This window comes from Balearica regulorum, chromosome 7 (genome assembly GCF_011004875.1).
Source record: "Balearica regulorum gibbericeps isolate bBalReg1 chromosome 7, bBalReg1.pri, whole genome shotgun sequence".
In the NCBI taxonomy this organism is placed as follows: domain Eukaryota; kingdom Metazoa; phylum Chordata; class Aves; order Gruiformes; family Gruidae; genus Balearica; species Balearica regulorum.
The window spans coordinates 39283988-39303224 of NC_046190.1; the positions used below are offsets into that span (position 1 = coordinate 39283988).

A 19237-nucleotide genomic window follows, 5' to 3' on the forward strand; every position below is an offset into this window, starting at 1 on the left:
CCACTTTCAAATGCCCAACACACCACCTCTTTAAAGCTCAATTTTGGCTGAGAGGAGGGGGGAAAAAAACCCTGAAACAAGACAACCCACACCGGATCTGTGCTGAAACACTGTGCTTACAGCTCCCTCCACAGTTTCTGCTGCTGGACCCAACTCAGAAATCCTGCTGCAAACACTGGCAAAGTTATAAGTAGCTCCCTCAGCTTTTCACCAGGAAGCAGAGGCTTTTTGCATCAATCCCCAGTTTTACTGATCCCTTACTCACTTTATGCACATATTTAATCCTCAAGACTCCATCAGCCTCTCTCATACAAGAAGCAGAGTGAGGAAATGCATTTTGTAAGGGAGGACCCATATCAGCTTTTCACCTGTGCACCATCCAATCCCCACAGACTTCCTCTGGGTAGATTTTAAAGAGAAATCCCCATGCTAAATGCTTAAATAAAATAAAAACACCTTGTAAGCATTAATCACCCTCATGTTTCCAACTCTATCAGGTAAGCCAACAGAAAATTATGTTTGTCACAAGATGAAAAATAAATAATAACATGAAATAGAAAATGAGATGTTTTGCTTTAGATCTTTTCTTTTATGCTTTGCTATTTCCCAACAAACACAAGAAAGACTTTGATAAGGCAACTGAGAGGAATGTGGGAAGTTCTCACCTCTTCCAGACCACACCTCCATGCTAGGGCACTTTCTTATTTCAGTATTGCATTTCATGCGTCATGGAGCCGCTTTCTTGATGAACCTGGATGCATCATCACAACACATCCCCTACACCAAGCAGAAGACTTGGTCAGAGAGGACAGCTGACCAGCAGCAGGGCAGGCTCAGGCCCCCTGTAAACAGATATAAGGGACCAAAGCAAAGAGAGGAACTTATTTCATATTTTCCACAGACTTCCAGCAGCTTCTTCCCAGTAGACTAATAAACACTAAAGAGCCAAACTACAGTACTTGCCTGGCTGAGGGGCTTTTAAAGGAGGGAGAGTGCTGCTGATTGCTGGCTGGTCCATTTGTAGCTGGATCTGAAGCGTTGTAGCCAATATTTCTGCAAAAATCAACTGAATCACCTGAATGCAATTCAAGAAGCTGCTTCCCTCTCCTGGGAGAGCAGCCGGCACTGCACGCTCAATGGAGGCAGTTAGCACCCAACAGGTTATTCACCTGCTTCCAGGATAATCCCAGGCATCGGTGCATTTGTGTGCAAAGAGCGGGAACAGGGTCTCCTGTCATCGGGAGCTGTATGTGTGCTGGCCCTGACGCAGAAGGGTGCTCTGGAGAAGCTTTGCCTTTCCTCTATTTAATAAAAAATAGGTGCTGTGGCTATTTCAAGAACAACCAGGAAGGAATGGTGGGAGGGAAAATAAGAGAGGATCAGAGAAGGAAAGAAAATCAAAATTACTCTCAACAGTCTCATTTTTTCCACAAATAGTTGTCTTATTTTGCACCTTTCTTAATGATCCTAAGTACTGCGAAACAGCCAGAAGGCCTGCAATTGCATTACTATTTTTCTTCCTTTTACAAGTTTTTTGATTTCCTTAAAATACAAGCCACTTTCCTTCCACAGTTAGGTGTTTCAGCAGCCTTGTGCCTGTGTGAATGGACATGAGCTAGGGATGACCAGCCGCACAAACCTCCCAGGCACCTGCTTGGTGGTGGGAGTGGGAAGTTTTGTATCCAGAGCCAGGACCCATCTGAAGAGATTAAAAAAACTTGAGCAGCTTTATTTTCAGCTCTATGTACCTCTAGGTGAACTGGCTCAAAGCTCGGACTCTGTCCAGCCCAGAGGAGATGAGGATGGGCTCCACTGGCCACCTTACCTCTACCTGTGCAGCACCTCATTGCTGTGATAAATCACTTCTAGGTGCCTTGGGGAGGAAAATGCCTTCTCCCCGAATGGTGGTAGGGGTGGGAAGCTCCCTGCAAGCCCATCCATTGTCTTTCCAGCCTCTGTTCTTTCTCATGAGCTCTCTTGTAGCTAAAACTTGGTCTTTCCACACAAGCAAGAAGCCTTTGGTGGTGCAAACCTACAGCACTTTGTACCCCCCGTACAAGATGGCCAGGCAACAGCTGCAGGCCGGAGCCCCTAACATCCCCGCTGCTAACAGACATGCACCAGCATTAGGGCAGCATCTTCAACTGAGAACGTGCAAAGAGCTACAAAAGCAATTATTCTGTGAAATATGCTGTTCCTAACACATTACGCAAACCATCTGCCAGAGGGTAAAACCCACAGCAACTCCCTAAATGAGCTGTCCTAGAACTAGAAGGAAAATTATTCCAAAGCTGCTTCCAAAATTGGTTGTAACCCAGCCCAGGCTGCTGTAAAGAAAGAAAATAATCAATCCTGTTATTATTTCAACTTCCACTGACTATTACACTACTAAATAAAAAGGGGGATTTTGAAAAAAAACCAGCATTTTCCATCTTTTTCTGTAAGTCAGCAGGTTAACATGATGCTCTTGGGCACTCCAACAAGGTTTCTTGTTGAAGTTGCTCTGCATGGCCAGGCTGTTGTGCCCGCTGCTGGCAAAGATCATTGCCACCGTCCTCGGGGGCAAGAGAAACCATCGCAGGGAGCAGCTGGTGCCCTCTTGCTCAAAACCCTCCCTCTCTTGACCCTGGCAGGGCTGCTGGTTATAAGCTCATCTCTAACCTACTTTTGAGGGCAAATTTTTTGAGAAAACTGTGATTAAGGAGCTTTAACTGAAGGAGTGAGAAGACGAAGGCTCAACTGGAGTCAAAATCGGGGATCTCTCCCACATCCCGGCTGCCAGCCGTGTCCCCCTCCCTCGCCACTGTCCCCTCATTGCCTGGCACTTCCTGATGCTGCACGGAGGAGTTTGGGGGTTTATTCTCATTCTTTTCTCATTCAAAGCCAGCAGCCTTTCCTCATGGAGGAACTGGTATTTCCCGTACGCACACCTTTATCTTCCAGAGGGTCTCTTTTTCAGCTCTGTAGCATAACCCTCACAGATTTTCATTTAAAAATATAACTATTACAACCGCACAGCTGAGGGAATCATAGACTGATGTCCTTAAAAACACTTTTTTTAGAGAAAATGCATGAATATCTGTAACACATGACACTGAGCAAGTGCAACAGCTTCCCTTGGTAAAGTGCTCCTGCTTGTAACCAGTAATTCATAATTAGTACTAAGACCATTTACTACAACTCCACTGATATAAGAGCTCCATTACTTCTCTGTGTCTTGTGAAATAATCCCATTAACGTATGGAATGAATTCTCTAATATACCTTTATAAAGCCAAGAGATACGCAGTAGTAAACCTGTCTTGGTCAGGTTTAATGCACTGTCTCTAGCATTTTACTGGGGCAGAGCAGCTCTCTTTATTGTCGGCAGTATCTCAGCTGCTACTGCCAAAGAAAATAGTTGTAGATCTCCAAGCAGAGGAGAGAAATTCGGGGAGGTTTTCAGCAGTCACCTCCCCCCCCCCGCCAACCCCCTCAACGTGACCTGCCTCTAGCACAAGTCACAGAGCATCTCCACCTCTGGTCCTCCACAAAACACTCTCACAATTGACAGTCCAAAATTTTATCGTTATTTAACCAAGTCTCCACTTTAACCCAAATGACATGCACAGGACTGATGCGTTGTCACTGCCCCCCCAGGTAACCGGAACATCGATTTTGGGATGCCTTGCTTGGCAGCTACAGGTATCACACAGCTGAAACTCAAACACACAGCATTTTCCAACAGCTCCTGATATTTGCAGAGCCCAGCTTGTGCTGCCTGCATTTGAGTAAAAAAAATAATGGTGCGCAACTGGAAACGGCACTCGATTCGATCAGAGGAGCAAAAGGGGCTTTTCTAAACATGCTCCAAGAGGAAAGCTCCTGCTGACGTCCCCAAGAAAAGTGGACCCAAACAGTCTTTGTTTATTAATACCAACCAAAATGCAACAGCTCGAGTTTTCTGTACCAAATGACAGAGCCACTTAAAAGCAAACACTGAATTCAGTTTTCCACTTTATCAAGACTCACATGGAATGTATGCAGCGGCCCCCAGTGGGAGAGCCAGCGTTGGGATTTAAGGGTAACATCGATGAGGTTGAGGGAGCCCTTCTGCAGTTCCCAGGCTCTGTTTTAGTGTGAATAAATCAGTGATTTTGATTACTAGCCCATTACACTGGTATGCTTCACAAGCAACAAACTCTTATTTTTGTTAAACTTCTTTTATTTCAATGCACTTTTCTTTAAGGGAAAACTCCCAGTTCCATATGAATGCATTCCTCCTTTTCTGCCTGGTTCTCTCCCCCTCTCCTTTCTTTAATTGATTGTCTATTCTGTCTTGATTTCTACACCCTGGGACCTACTTTCATTTGGAGAAAGTGAACGTAATTGAGGGCCAAAAGTGGCACCTTCCTGCTGGCAAAAAAGTTTTGCATTATGAAGACCTTCTGATTCACTTCTCAGGCTTCCCACGCTGGCTGTCCTGCCAACTGCTCTGACACACAGTGCGGTTGCTTTAGTATTGGCAAGCACCAGGTGAGATGGAAGCTTTGAAAATGAAAAAAGGTTAAAAAAGAAGCAGAAATCAAGGCCGTGCTCAGTACTTCCGTGTCTTTGCTATTTTCATAGAGGCATACTGGCTTTTACAGATTGAGTCATCATTTTACTTCTCGGCACAGAGTTTTAATAGTTTCTCGTCTTGCTGCAAGCAGATGTGAAAGATGAGCTGTGCCAGAGCCTGGCTGGTTATCAGCCCCTCCAAGGCACCGTCATGGCACGAGAGAGACCCGGAGCCTCCTTGCTCCAGATATTGGGGTACCAATGTTGAAAATGGACCCAAAAAGCTGCCAGGCAGGGGAAGAAGTCGTCCTTGATTCAAGCTGATGAAATGCAAATGTGTCGTTACAGTCCGTGGGCTAAGGTCTGTAAAAGCCCTGACTGAAGAGGGATGCAGGGGAAGTGTAGCACTGGAGACTTGCCGCCTTCCACTCTTTCCCTTTTTTACCATCGTATTTCCCTCTGTACAATTAATTTAAAAAAGGCCACTAAACAAAAAGTTGCCAGCCCTGAAAAGAAGCATGTTTTACATTCCCCAAGAATACCTCTCCTTCAGTGGCTGCACGAAGGTCTAACACTGCTCGTGTCTTTGCAATTATATTACTCTCAGCAATAAGTAAGCAAACGCTAAACTTAGGTCAAGCTTCAGAACTGCCACGAGCACTAAAATTACTTATGTCAGATGCAAGTTTTCAGAGATTGTTAGGCAGCTGAAAACCTTCAGATTATTTCAGAAGCACCTCCCACAAACCTGCATGAACTGCTGGGCTTTAATTAGACCAAAAAATCCAGTTACATGCTTTTTGATTAGCTTGAAGGAGAACTGTAATTTAATGAAAAGGATATGTATGGGCCATGATTTTGATTTAATTTGTTTAACAACACAAAGGAAAGAAAAGCCCTTGTGCAAACTGCCCAGCTCTCAAGTCTCTTTGTAATGCAGTACGTTTTTCTAATTTGCAATGATAATTACAAACTCATAAAAATACATCTGTTGACCCAGACAGATAACTGTTGCTTTGATGCCTAAATCGCTCTTTTTGCACCATATTGCTTCCATTTTCCTCATACAGATTGCAAAAACAGTTTAACTGATAAAAGCAATTACAATATGTCTCTTAGTTCATTTTAAAACGACAGGTTTAATACTCGTTTAGTAAAAATCAGATGCAAGAGAGCAGAAAACAGGCATGAGGCCATGCTGTCTATTCACAAGAATGTTATTTTTCTTTATGAAGAACAGTAACAGTATTAGTAATTATTTCTTAAGCCCATGGCAACAACTGTAGTTTAACGGAGGAGGAAGACGCCCTGACCAGTGGGGCTGGAGCGGATAAATGCCCTGGGTGACCTGAGCAGGGTCCCAGGAGATGCATCGTCCCCAGCTAAGCAAGACCACGGTAACTTTAAACAGGGTAAGACCTAACAGAAGGCCGTGGGATTCTATATGAGGGTCCAGCCAGCTCCGCTTTCCAGCAATATTTTGAAAACCACACAGAGTATTCAAGCTGTAGGAGAACCACTGCTTTTATGGACTTACACTGTTTTCTGATTGGATCCAATACAAATTGCCGACGGTTTTTGATGGCTACTGAACATGATGAACATGATGTTGTTCTGGAATTACCTCTCCTACCCACAAACACGGAACAGGTATTGGAGAAGCTGGAGGCTTTTTACGTGCAAAAAGGATGCCAATACACACTTGAGAAGATGCTGCTCCAGTTGCAGACTCACAGTATTTGCGAACAAATGGTTTCTGTTGACCAAAGTCCAAGAAGTCCGTATTTTCTTCGTAGCTGTTCCTGGTTTGTTTCTGGCTTTTCTTTTAAAAAGTGATTTTGCAAAATTGGTACTTTGGCACAGTACCTATTTGATGGCTTCCCATCTGCTTGCCCAATTTACATCCACTGAATTTGCTAACAAAATCAAGTTTTTATTGTTAGCCACATTGCAAAGCTTATATAGCTGTGGGAAAATGAGCTGCACTCAATTTCTCCTTACGCTTCATCAACCAAAGTGTGTGCTGACACCGATTCTTTCCTGCCAGCAGTGGGGACATACAGCGCAGCAGGCTATAGGCTGCCCTTCAGATGTACTGCACGATATATAGGTAGATTTATTTGCTCTGCTGAGGGTCAGAGTAAGTGTAGAGACGACCAGAGGAAAATGTATATTCACTGCAGATATGTTACAGTTTGCATTCTAGATTACATTTATCCTCAAATCCTGTGGTGACCTAACCCACAAACTAAAACAAGTTACATTTAGTGGAAGTCTATGTTTGGGGATGGCAAGAAGGACGAAAAGTACAAGCAAGGACAGCAGAGCGGCAAGAGGAGATGAAGAGAAGTGTCCAATATTAAAGGTAAGCCTCCTTAACGGCTCTCTAGCAATCCCATTCCCCTTCCACAGCCACAATCTTTCACCACTTCCACTGCGCCCAGAAGACGTGCTTGTCTCCCCCAAAATGAGCCAAATCGAGGAATTGAGGACAGTAGAAAACTAGTAATTTGTGAAACTAGCAAGCCTTGGCTGAGCCGAAGAGGGCACAGGAACAGATCACCCAGGGCAAGGCGAGAGCGGGACTGTAACATTTAGCATCCGTCAGCCATTAGACACGCTTTGCGCAACGGAGGCGAGTGAAAATAAACCCGATAGCTGTGCTAGCAAAGACACACGAGTACATCTTTACATAATAGTAGCTTTGCTCTTCACACCAGGCTGTATCTAAACAGCCTAAACTCCACGTCCGTCCCGGATGGGATTTACTTGTTGGGGGGGGGAGCTCTGTGAGTTCCCCAGCTCCCCTCTGCACCTCCCCATGTGTAATTTTCTTTGTCTGAGTCGGTTTTCAGCCATGCCAGCTCCCTGACATACTTCAAACCTTCACACTGGCGCAAGAAAGGACACAGCAGAGAGACGGGGTGACCCCCAACTGGATGATACCTCACTGACAAGTGGTTTGAGAGGGCAACGAAGCAGCCTGATTCCTCCTTCACTCTAAAACAAGAAGGAAGTGCGGTTTTCTTTAGAGGATTCTTCAATGCATAGCCGCCATGCAGATTTTTAAAATTTAAAACCCCACAAAAACTAGATCGTCGCAAAACTATGCTTCTTGCCCCAGTTGTAACCTCACCCCATTTTTAATCATTTCTTCAATTCTGGAGCACGGGCAGGAAGGAGCTGCGCAGACCCACAGGACAATACTAAGACTACCGAACACCTTGAGAAAGCTTTTGGTATACAAGCAAGACAACACGTTCAAAACAAACCCCACAAAACACCAAAACCAAACAGATTTACAATGAAACTGAAGGCTGTTCCTGCAGACTTTCAGAAGGGCTTGTATCCAACAACATACGCAGCCTCTCACAGAGCTGTTCAGTGTTTTCCTCGATGAGTTTAAAGGATTGCGGAAATTTTAGATACAGATGTCCTGCATAAACAGTGTAATTCATTTACTCGAAGGTATGCTGTAAAATAAGACTGCTTTGCTCTACATTCCAAAATAACTGCAGGCATTGTCCACAAGTATCCCTTAGCTAGAAACTACTACTAATTGGCACCAACTGTTCCAATACAATTACAACCGTGATGCCCATCAGTTGATTAATTTAATTTAGTTTTCACATCTGCAAAGCAATAACTCTGCTGCCTACCTTAACAGATGCAGGAAATTCTTTCATATGCAGCTCAGCTGACACCCTCGTTGAGGATAACTCACAGGATCCTGCTTTACAAGCCAGAGCACAAAGGAAAAGTGTAGCTTTTCCACATTTTCAGCTCTGCCTTCCTTTTACTGCCTGTCTACTCACCCTCTTCTGAAAGGACAAGGAGAAAAAACAAGTTCAGCTTTAACGTCCTTTTTTACAGCTTTCAATCAACTATTAAAGGCAATCTTGAGGTTCGATTCTTCTGGAGTAAACAAGCCATTTTCTAGTTGCTCATCAAGGCCTGGATTGCCCCAAATTTATGAAAAATCCCCACCTCCCCCCCCTTTTTTTTTTCTGTGTCTCAGTAAATGGGACAGCTTTGTCTTTTCCAATCCTCTTTCCATGCAGAGAAGCATTTCCTAGCAGGGAAGAAGGTTTTAGGAAACAGACTGGGGGACTGCTATGGAGATCAAATACAACGCTGACCAACAATTCACATGTAACAGAGCAATCAACACACAGACTTTTGCTCAAAAAACAAGTTCTGTTTTGGGGTTTTTGTGTGTGTGTGTGTGTGTGTGGAGTTGGATTTTTATTTTTTCATTTTATAGAGGTGACTCTTGTATAAAGGCAGGTATTCCCAACAAACCATAGCAATGGATGCCATGATAAAAATATGGTGGTAATGCAAAACTGGTAAATCCAAGGTAAACACTTGTTATAGAGCACACAGAAAAGAGGAAAAAGAAAGGATTAATCAGTGCAGGTATAGTCAAGAAAAATTTTTCTAAACAATCTTCCTGTATTAAAAAGAAACCCATTATACTTGCAAGTCACTTGCAGAAAATTTTAATAATTTGCCAAATATACAGCTATTAGAATTACCCTAAATAGCACTTATAATTAAGTTACAAAAGTTGATAGATAGCATAGTACAATGTTCTATAAAATAAACACAGGTAATATTAACAATACCCCCTGCAGTCCAATAATGGCAAAATATAGCAAATGAAATTACAAACACATACAAATTAGAGGAGATCGAATGACGGCTTTAGACACTTGAATCAAAGAAATCGAGACCAGACTAGATACATTCATCCATCAAGCATAATTAATGTAGAATTTTAGATTTTAAAAGCAACACCACAGCATCAGGTGCAATTTCACATGCTTTCATTTACCTTCCAGTACAGTTCCCAGAGGATTAAAGTGCCTTTGTGCACTCTACTTTCATTTACAGCCAGGTGCAACACATAGTATTTGGAAGTTACTTCATAGGTAACTTTTATTTTAAAAAATAAAATAACTATTTGAAACAACGCACACGATTCAAACTAAGGTGTGTTTAAAGTACCTTTTTTCTGACTATTTGCTGTTGAATGTCATATAACCAAACTAAACTCCAACCACACAGGGCCCATCGCCACTAAACAAGACAACAGTGGAAGATATTCCTTGAAGTGTGTTTTCTGCTGTACAATCCTCAGCTTTCCTCCTCCTTCCCCTTTCAAACTCTGCTCAGTTACATTTCTCCTTGGGTTGACAACCTTCTCTGCAATTTTCATTTACAGATGGCCGTGAACATGGAAAATGGGCTGTATTTGGCCCGTGGCTATGAAGAGGAACGTACTTCCCAGGTAACATCCTACAAGCGTCTGTTGTAAGTCGCTGAATACACGTGGCATATTCTCCCTGCGAGATACGCGAAAACTCGCAGCCTGTGGATCTCATCTGTAGCGATTACCCGCACTGCAGAACTGACCCAACGTCCTACTCGGGGCTCCTTACAAACTTTCCCCACTCCCCACTATGCTACCTCCTTAAACCCAAACCTCAATGTCAACAGCAGTAAGAAAACTTCATGCGGTTTGGCTGTCGCTCATCTTGCCCCCAAAACGCCCTCTTCAAAACACAGATAAAGAAGTTTCATAAAACTTGATGATCCAGCCTCCCATCAAAGTACGCTCTCCACTAACATTCCACTCCTCCTCCATTTCCTTTCATGGGAGAGTGCAAAAGGGAAATTGCATTGCCCACAGTATTTGAGGCATTTTGATGGCATCTTTCAATACCTTCACTCTAAGAGCAGTTATGGGGCATGAAGGTTTTTTTAGGAAATAAAAATTTCACTTTAAATCATTCCACAATGATGCTATGGGAGGTCATCTGTGGTACCAGAGCAAGGGCTGAAGGTGGCACTCAGGAGGAAAGTTTACTTGGAAAAAATTAAATAAATTTGGAGGGATGATGAACAACTAATCCTAACTTTAAACAGACGTGGATGCAAGTCTCCTTCCTTCCTTCCACTTCCTTCCTATACTTGATAGTACTTTGTATTTTGAAGTGAGAACACAATGTATAGATGTATAATTCACTAACATTACCTAAAATACTGTATGCACTGAAGTATTTCAGGAACGTACGCACTCTGTTAATCAAACTAAAGGAAAGTGGTCATTTCCTAATCTTCTGAGTACTTTAAAAGTTCTCCATGAAACTGTAGGGTTATGAAAAAGAATGGTCGGACTATGCATTACAGCAGAAAAAAAAAAATAGAAAACAGTACAAGTTTCATGTGAATCACAACTGTAAGTCTCCAGTTGAAGTTCATAAAATGATTTGATTAAAATATTTTAAACATTTCATAATGCTATAATAATTTCCAATGTAATTTATGCAACAAATGGCACCCATATCCAAAAATACCATATATGTAAATGCTTTTTTTATAAAACTTTATACAATTCAAGCTCCCATTAGGTAAGCCTATACACAATTCGCACAATCACCTACGTAGAAAGTTTTTCTGAAAAGTATATTCTCAGAGAGTACATGAATGACAATGCTTCCATGGACCTTCCCCTTCGACGAGTGATTCTGCCAAATCAAACTCTTATTGCTTAAAATCAAACCAGACGGGTTTCATCAACAACATACACACCACACGAGTCCAGGGAAGGGTCCTGCTTTCAGTTTTATGTGGCAGAAATACCTATAGGTCTTGTTACCATTCCGTAAAGATTCCCACGGAACTGTCCCGCTTTGTAGAGAACAAAAGGGACGTCACTGGGAGGGAGATCGATGGCAATACATACATTTAGTGACCAGTGGCTCCCTTTTCATTTTCTAATTAATTCTGTTATCTGTTTAACGATTTCTGCGAATACATCTCCAACTATAACTGAAAAACAATGCGGTAGAAGACACTAGAAACACCAAATCTAAAATGTGCAAGAGCAATGTGAATATAGTGCCTTTGCAGGCATAAATTCACAGTTGGTACTATGCCAAAACACCTCTACAGCAAGCGTTATTTACACAACTTCCAATTAAAAATACTGTCATCTCTCAGGTTACATTTTAAATTAACAGATATACATCCATAATAACTACTGGTAAAAAAACATGATAAAATTACTTTTATTTTTTTTTTTTATTCAAAATATTCTGACAGTTGAACAATATTCCAGGTGCATTACAAACACGGCCATAGTCAACACAACAATCAATACTTAAAGAGCATTCAAACACTGAAGACGTATATCTTAAAGCAGAGACAGGAGAAGGAGCTTATACTAAGAGCACACAGATCATTTTCCAATAACTGACTTCTTTGAGGCAGATGTCTGATTTCTCCGGCACAAAATGGATTAAAATCCAGAAGAGATGAATTACAGAGGACAAAAATTCAGATGTATAAATGTTCCCCTCCCGTATTTTCTATAAAACATTGTGAATTTATCATACAAGGCCACTACCAGCCTAGACTACTCTAGTGTTAACTATTTACGGGATAGAACAACAAAATCATAACAGAGAAACCAGCGTCAAAGCAAATAAAACCACAAACTCTTCCTAGAATATGGCTTAAATTAGTTCACAGAGAGTTGGGAATATATTAACTAGATGATGCAATGGAAATACCAGGTAGAAAAAAGTTATTTTATCTTCCTGATATTTTCCCCTCAGCCTTCACCATAATTTGCATAAAATTTTCAACAAAATGATACTGCCTCTCCTGCAAGCATCTTTTCCCATGCTTCAAAAACATTCTGTTACTAACAGATTGGTTTCATTCTTGAATATATTGGCCAATATTAGCTCTAAAGTTTAAACAATGTAGTTCTACACATAATACCCTGTTTCTTCCAATTAACCCAGGTTCTCAAAGAGCTAAAATTTCAGCTTTATTTAAAACAGTGTATTTGAAAAACTATTTATCTCTTTCTGATATAGAAAAACACACGTCAAATCGAGAACTTGCAAAGACGCGTACACAAATGAGTGCATAGTGCAGGACATCACACAGAGAGAGCAGCAAGGCCACGGTGTCACATTAAGTCCGCGTGTAAAAGATGTATGTTTCCAATGACCAAATCCATTCTAAAAAGTTTTACTTCTGGGGCTTGCTTAAAGCATTAAAATCTTGCTCTATGGATGGCCAGACTCCTCCGTCCCGACTTTTCATCTAGCTGCCTATATACGCATGGTAGGACAGCCACGTACACAGCATACAGAAGAGACACACCCAAAGTGCTTTGGATACATCATCCTGATCTCAAATATTCCGTATGAAAGCTTGATTTTTTTTTTCCTGTGAAAAAGAACAAGTGGGATAACTTTCAAATTACACAGCTTCCCTATGCAGCATTTCAAAAAAAAAAAAAAACAGAAAAAAAAAAAGGGCCGGCTTTAGCCCAGGGTACGAGAGCCACAACTCCGCTGCAACAAACGGAGGTACGTCTGGTTGCTCCAGGGCTGAACAGGATCTTCGCAGTCAAGGGTCCTTCACCTGTATGGCTCGCAGTTTCCAGTCAGTGGAAGCATGAAACGCTTGTTGCAAAAAGACAAGCGGCAAAGGGCTAGAGGAAATCTCTGTATGCTTACTTAAAACGCTTTGTTTCCCCATTCGATTAGTTTGCTTTTAAAAAGCAATGTTTTTGGAGAAGGGCCATCAGAACAAAGCAGTGAGGCATTTCCCTTAGTCACAACATCAGACACTCCATTAACAGATTGAGTTAACCTCCTAAACAAAATCGGTTCCCAGAAAACCTTGCGTTTGCATTCTTTTACTCTTTCTTAGAAACTAACAGTTTCTCTAGCAGTTGTGCAGTTTAAGCCTGTTAGGGCATTTTACTCCAGCATTTTCTTAGCACCTCAACAGAAATTACGTTGTAGCTTGTCTGTGGTGAACATGGGCTAGGGACAACCACCAAGAGGGGAAGTGCCCGCAACCAGGGCTGAAAGAACAGCGGTATCGTCCCCTGACATTGAAAAGCGCTTTTTGATACACGGGCTTCCAGGTTAGACTCCTGATTCAAAGTGGGATTTCTCTCAACGTAGGGTTAACTCCAGTTATTGAAATACAGTAAACACAAGAGGGCAGTACTGAGGACATCAATCCTGCGCATTAGAGTTTTCAGTCCATTTTCTAAAAACCTGTTAATTGAGATACGGCTCAGTGTCAAGGCTAAGTGGGCAAATGTTATCTACGCTAAAGTTGTTACGGGAACTAACATAATCCTTGCTTATTGTACAACTGTACTCCTTGGATTGAAGCCAGCCATATACATTCCATCCTACTGATTTACCTATCCTGCTTAATCTCAAGTATCTTCATCCTTTCACACTCCATTAATTAGTTATCAATTATTTTCCTGAGTGAGATTATAAAAAGTTAAACCCTTCTACCAAAAGTACAAAGACAAATAAAATATAGAACAATACAAACCCAGTTATACAGCATTACAAGTGCAGAAATTCTTCATGTTGTTGCTCTTCTTTATCATTGGCCCCCAGTAAAAACCATAGCAAAGAATTTAGTTATCCAAAATATTTTGAAGTACTGTGATTAAATTCTTCAGACCATAAATGTAGCCCTCATCCTTTGTGTTGCTAGGAAACACATGAGCAAAATCGATCATTCGGACTTCTACGTTTGCGCTTTCCTTGATCTCTGCTGGCATGTGACAGAAAACTTTTTCCAGTTGGGGTATAACGTTTCCGTTCAGATGCTCTTGCGTAATGCACGTGCTGCTTTTCCACACGTTGTCTTTCTCTAAGTTTTCAACTTTTAGTGAGAGTTGACTGTGGTGCCTCTTGGAGTACGCCTTTTTGTGAAGTGCATAAAATTTGGACAGGCCTTTACTTACAGAGGCCTCAATTTTTCCATTCTCTGTAGAATTTATTACATGAATATTATTATTATACTCCAGTATGTCTCCACCTGATAACAGTCCTTTGGGCACTCCTCTCTTCTCTGCCAAGGTGACATCACTCAACCGCACGGTTGTTGCCTGACACGAACCTTCATAAACAAAGAGTAATGAGCTTGCATAAAAGTTGAGTTGCTTCTGGCCCTCAAACCACTCCAAAATTTTTTCAATCTTCTGAATGCTGGCAGCTATCGCATCTTTCCTCAAGCAGTACCCATTGTGGAAAAATTTTGAGATGCCTGCAAGATATAGACACGTTTCGGGATTATTTTCACCTCTGAAAAGAAATGAAACATCTTTCATTTCTTTTGGGATGAGAATGGTACTCCATCTGAAGAAACAGACAGCGTTCATGTAGTTTCCTTTCAGGCAATTATTAACTAAATCAGAAGCGAATCGAGGATCTCTGATACCTTCAGTCACCTCCCCTGTGTAAGGCCTGCTGTATAATACTACAGATTGGGCTTGGATTGTAAATAAAACTAACAAGTCAATGTATCAATCAAAAGGTAGACAAACACGGTTCCTGCTCCCCAGGTCATTTTAGCAAATATCTGGACAGTTTTGGGCACAGACCCATTAAATTCTCCAGGGATAAAGGAGCTCAAGCAGCTCTGTATCACGAGTGACAGAGCTGACAATTTAGCGCCAGCTCGGGGGGGGGGGGTGGGGTGGGGTGGTGTTGGTGCGTGCGTTCTTCTGTCCCTTGGTGGGGGACAGATGAACAGATGTCAATTAATAACTAGTTTGAAATAGTTATCACCAAACTGACAGTAGCATGATGATGGTAGCAGTGTTATTTACTGTTAACGTAGAGCAATGTATGGATTGACCTCAACCAAGAAGGTCTCTTAAATTGAAAGATGCATTTATGGTGGCTTTCTAATATAAAAGACAAGATATATTCACAGAAGACAGCTAGAGATAAAAATATACATATTATAAAAACATTTAATACTTCTAAAAGATTTATATTTCATTAAAGTTTCAAAGCTGCAAAGAAATTGAATTCTACCACTATCATGCCCTTAGCAGTAGTAGTAAAAGACACACGAGGAAATTCCCGTAGTCTACACTGCTGTTATAGCCAACTCCAAACTTAATTTAGGATCAACAGGTAGTTCAAATGATGCAGGAAACAGCTAAAGACCCATCTGGCAAGAGGAGAAAAAAGGACTTTTAAAATGGGAACACACAGACTACTTTTTCCGTATGGTTCTATAAGTAAGTAAAGAAATGAAAAATATCCAAGAGCATCAAATTCTGACACACAAATTCTCTTACCGTCCTTTACTGTTTCCTTTGTCAAGCTCCTTCCATAGTGCTGGTTTTGTGTCTCATAGCTGTCAGAAGAGATGTGGTAAACCTAAAGAAACAAGGAGGTAACTCTGTACTTATTTCCAACAACCAGTATTTAACCAATATTTCTGCAGAGCTGCAAGAGACCTTACAGACAGGTTAACAAAATCTCTGGTACCATTTAGCCCTCGCATATGCAGCGGTCAGCACTGCCCTCTAGTGCAAAATCCTCCTCCTTCACATCTTGGGGTCTAAGCTACAGCTTTCCTGCCTTAGAAAGACATCATTATGTTGGCAAAAAGCAACACATCCGCTACAGGAAAACATTTTATATGGCACCTGCCTTGCAAATCAATGCCAAGACTTGAAACTGGCGTACTCCCCATACTCCTACCCATGTTACCCAGTAAGACAAAGCTAAAAAATTCAATGCAACAATTTTGCAATTCTTAAAACTAAAAAAATATTTAGCACAACAGCAAAACAGTAAGAAATACTATGATATGACCATCTGAAACTAACTGTTGGCATAAATGGGGTTGTACTAAATAAATGACAGCAGCTGAATGAAAGCTCGGTTCCAGCCTTGATAGCCGTACATCAGCTCTCGCCTGAAAGGGAGGCAACTCATACGGGTACAGTTTTGTCCATATCAGGAATTGTACAAGCTTAACAACTTAATTCAAAAAACATTTTATAGAGACACATTTTCTCTCTAACTGAAATAATTTCCATAGTAGAAACGTGCCAGCCAGCCAGGCCCGAGTATAATTTGTTTATGAGAGTGCAGACAATTCTTATTTGCAGAAATAATGGTGTTACCAAGCAGGCAGTTGTCTCTGGCAGAAAATTCATGCTTGGCACTCGTTCAGACCACCCAACCCTGCGGCACCCATCCCGGCTGCGGCACTCTGCCCTCCCTTCACCCGCTGTAAAAAGAGAGGATCCCACGGGAAACAAGCTGGGGCGCACCGGTGAGGCGTCTGCCCCTCATCTCTCCTTTGGGGTCTTTTTCTTGCTGTAGCCCACAGAGAAAGTCCATGACAGTGAAACATCAGCACATAAAAAGGAATGGGAGATGAGCAATATTTAAAAAAAAATAAGAATTCCCTGTTTTCATTGCAGCCCCCCACCCCAAAACCTCTCTCCCCCATCCAAACCACAACAAGCACAGTATGAAAACACAGGTCCATAACTCTTGCTTCACAAAATACGTGGGAAAAGTCTCAAATAGCTCTTCTTTTGACAAAAAGATAGAAGTAATTAAATTCAGGGTTCCCAAGGAACTTAAATCATAGCATGTGGAAATTGATTTAAGTCATCGACCATGAATTGAAGGGGCAGTAAATAATTCTGGTTATTCTAAAGAAATAACAGTTGTAAGCCTGAAGGTTTAAACTCATTTAGCAGCAGAGACACTTCCCACTGTTCCGATTCCTATTTCCACTTTATGATACTTACAGAAACGGAGGCCCTGATGGCTCTGAATTGCAGAAGAGTGTAGCAGAGGTGAGTTATTCTAATGCAGCAGCTGACAAGTGTGATTTTGGTTTCACGAAAGCAATCATTTTACACCACTTTTCCCCCCCCCCCCAAAGCACATAGAAGAGGTACAGCATACAATGTATGAACCCAGAGATTACTTATATAAATACTTCAGGTACCAAAGTTAGTTTCAAAAACATACAAAAAGTTTCAAAAACTTTTTCATTTTAAAGAGCCAGAAGCCAAAGGTAATTAAATAAAGCAAGAATAAATTAAAAAAAAAAAACAAATACTGCTTAGGAAGAGGATCAAGAGTCTGACAACTGCTTCAAGTTTCCACTAGCTGTGTCGTCATTTTAATAATATTGAACATTCTTGTTTCAGCTTCCTCCATACACCAGCACTGCAGCACGCTCCTGAAAGAATAATCTTGTTTACCAGAACCTTATCTCTTCCCCGTAGGAGCTAACAGTTTTAGTGACATGGGCACTTGCTCAAAAATGCTGATTAAGATCTGCAAGCTCATTTTGTTTTCCAAAGAAATGCTGGAGCAGCACATAAGCCCCCTGTTCTTCTGAGCTGGGTTCCCTGTGAAACCACCCTACCTCTGCTCATAATTTGCACAAAACCATTCCCCCCCCAAACAGCTTTTTATATAGTTGAAAAATACCCAGGCAGGTGGGCACGTTTTGCATTAACAGTGCATTTACCAACAGTGTAATGTATATAGTTAACTATCTTGGGAACAAGCAAAGACTCAGAGCACCCTTGGTTACCAAGGGGCTTGGCTGCAGACAATGGCATTAAAGGACAACATATGTAGGGAATCATGAAAGCATTCTCCATGTTAGCTGAAGAGCTGTCTCTTAGTACTGCTTCAAGTCTTTTCTCAACGCCAAGGAAGCGATTGTTCGAAACATTCCTGGAAAACCTCAAATATAAATACGCTAAGCCCCATACCGAAAGCAGAGAAACAGAACCCTAAGTTCAAACAGAGATAATCTTTCATCGGTTCTTGCTTGCACCCTCGCCTACCCCCCAAAAACTACGTGCTGTAGTAGGAGAAGACTAAATCAACTTCGTAGTCTACAGACCTCTTGCTTCACCATGCTTTTGTTCATGCTGTCACCGCTAGTAATCTGCTACTCACCCTTCCCAAAAGGGCATTTCCCTTTGAACCAATCTTTTTCTGCATCCCTGTTGTTGCAGCTGTCTGTACCAGCCCACTTCTGTCAAAACGATGACAAGTCAAATAAGTCAAATCTGTAACCTCAACAATGGCCGAGAAATGATTAGACAGGAAAATCTCATTTCTTGTCCACTTGCCACAGCTCGTTACGCGTTTGCTCTGTATTCACATTGAGTTTCACTGTGTGGTGCAAGACAAAGAAAACTCCTTCTATGATCTGCAAAGCATTGCCTTCAAGAAAACTCCTGCTTTGGTGATTTTTGTATGTTCTTACCACACCAGATCAGAGCTGTTTGGACTGACAACGTGCAGGCTCTTCCTTGTGCCGACAAGCAGCCCCCATTTGGTGAAGTCTCTGCATAAACAGAGCTGGAATCCGGCACGCCAACAGCTTCAGTTTTTTAATGAAGAGTAGTAGGGACTCAGTATGGGCAGCACGTCAGAAGATCCAGATGATTAACTGTCGAGGGAAATTATCTTTGGACTTTCTCAACCTGCACTTGGCTTTTGTTTTCCCACGAGGCGTTACGTTATTGCTGCTTGCATAGGCACACGGATTTTTGTACCCCTTTTTCAATTACGGTTAGTTCATCTGACATTCTTGAACTGAGGGAAACCTTGAGCTAAAATAAAAAGTTGGTCCAGTGTGGTCTTTAAAAAAAGCACAACCCTCGCAAGATCTCAACGGTGAGCTACACGGTTTGGAAACCTTGCAGCTGCAGCTTTGGGACATTAAAGCTGAAGGCTGGATTGAGGAAAACAAATATCAAATGTTATGTAAGGTTATTTACGGTAGGTAATTCAGTACTGACTTCCATGGTGAGGGAGAAAAATAGGCACACTGTTCAAAGACTT

At 41.7% G+C, this 19237-nt stretch overlaps 1 protein-coding gene across 1 annotated transcript in view; it reads right to left on the reverse strand.

Moving 5' to 3' along the window:
- Positions 1–9024: 9024 nt before the first annotated feature.
- The window catches only part of IPMK (inositol polyphosphate multikinase), a 44515-nt gene continuing 34302 nt past the window's right edge, over positions 9025–19237 (reverse strand). The window contains exons 5-6 of the mRNA XM_075759012.1: positions 15694–15775; positions 9025–14648 (exon numbers count right to left, since the gene is read on the reverse strand). Of these exons, the coding sequence (XP_075615127.1) occupies positions 14014–14648; positions 15694–15775 (717 nt within the window). The 3' untranslated portion in view covers positions 9025–14013. The remainder of the gene's footprint in view (positions 14649–15693; positions 15776–19237) is intronic.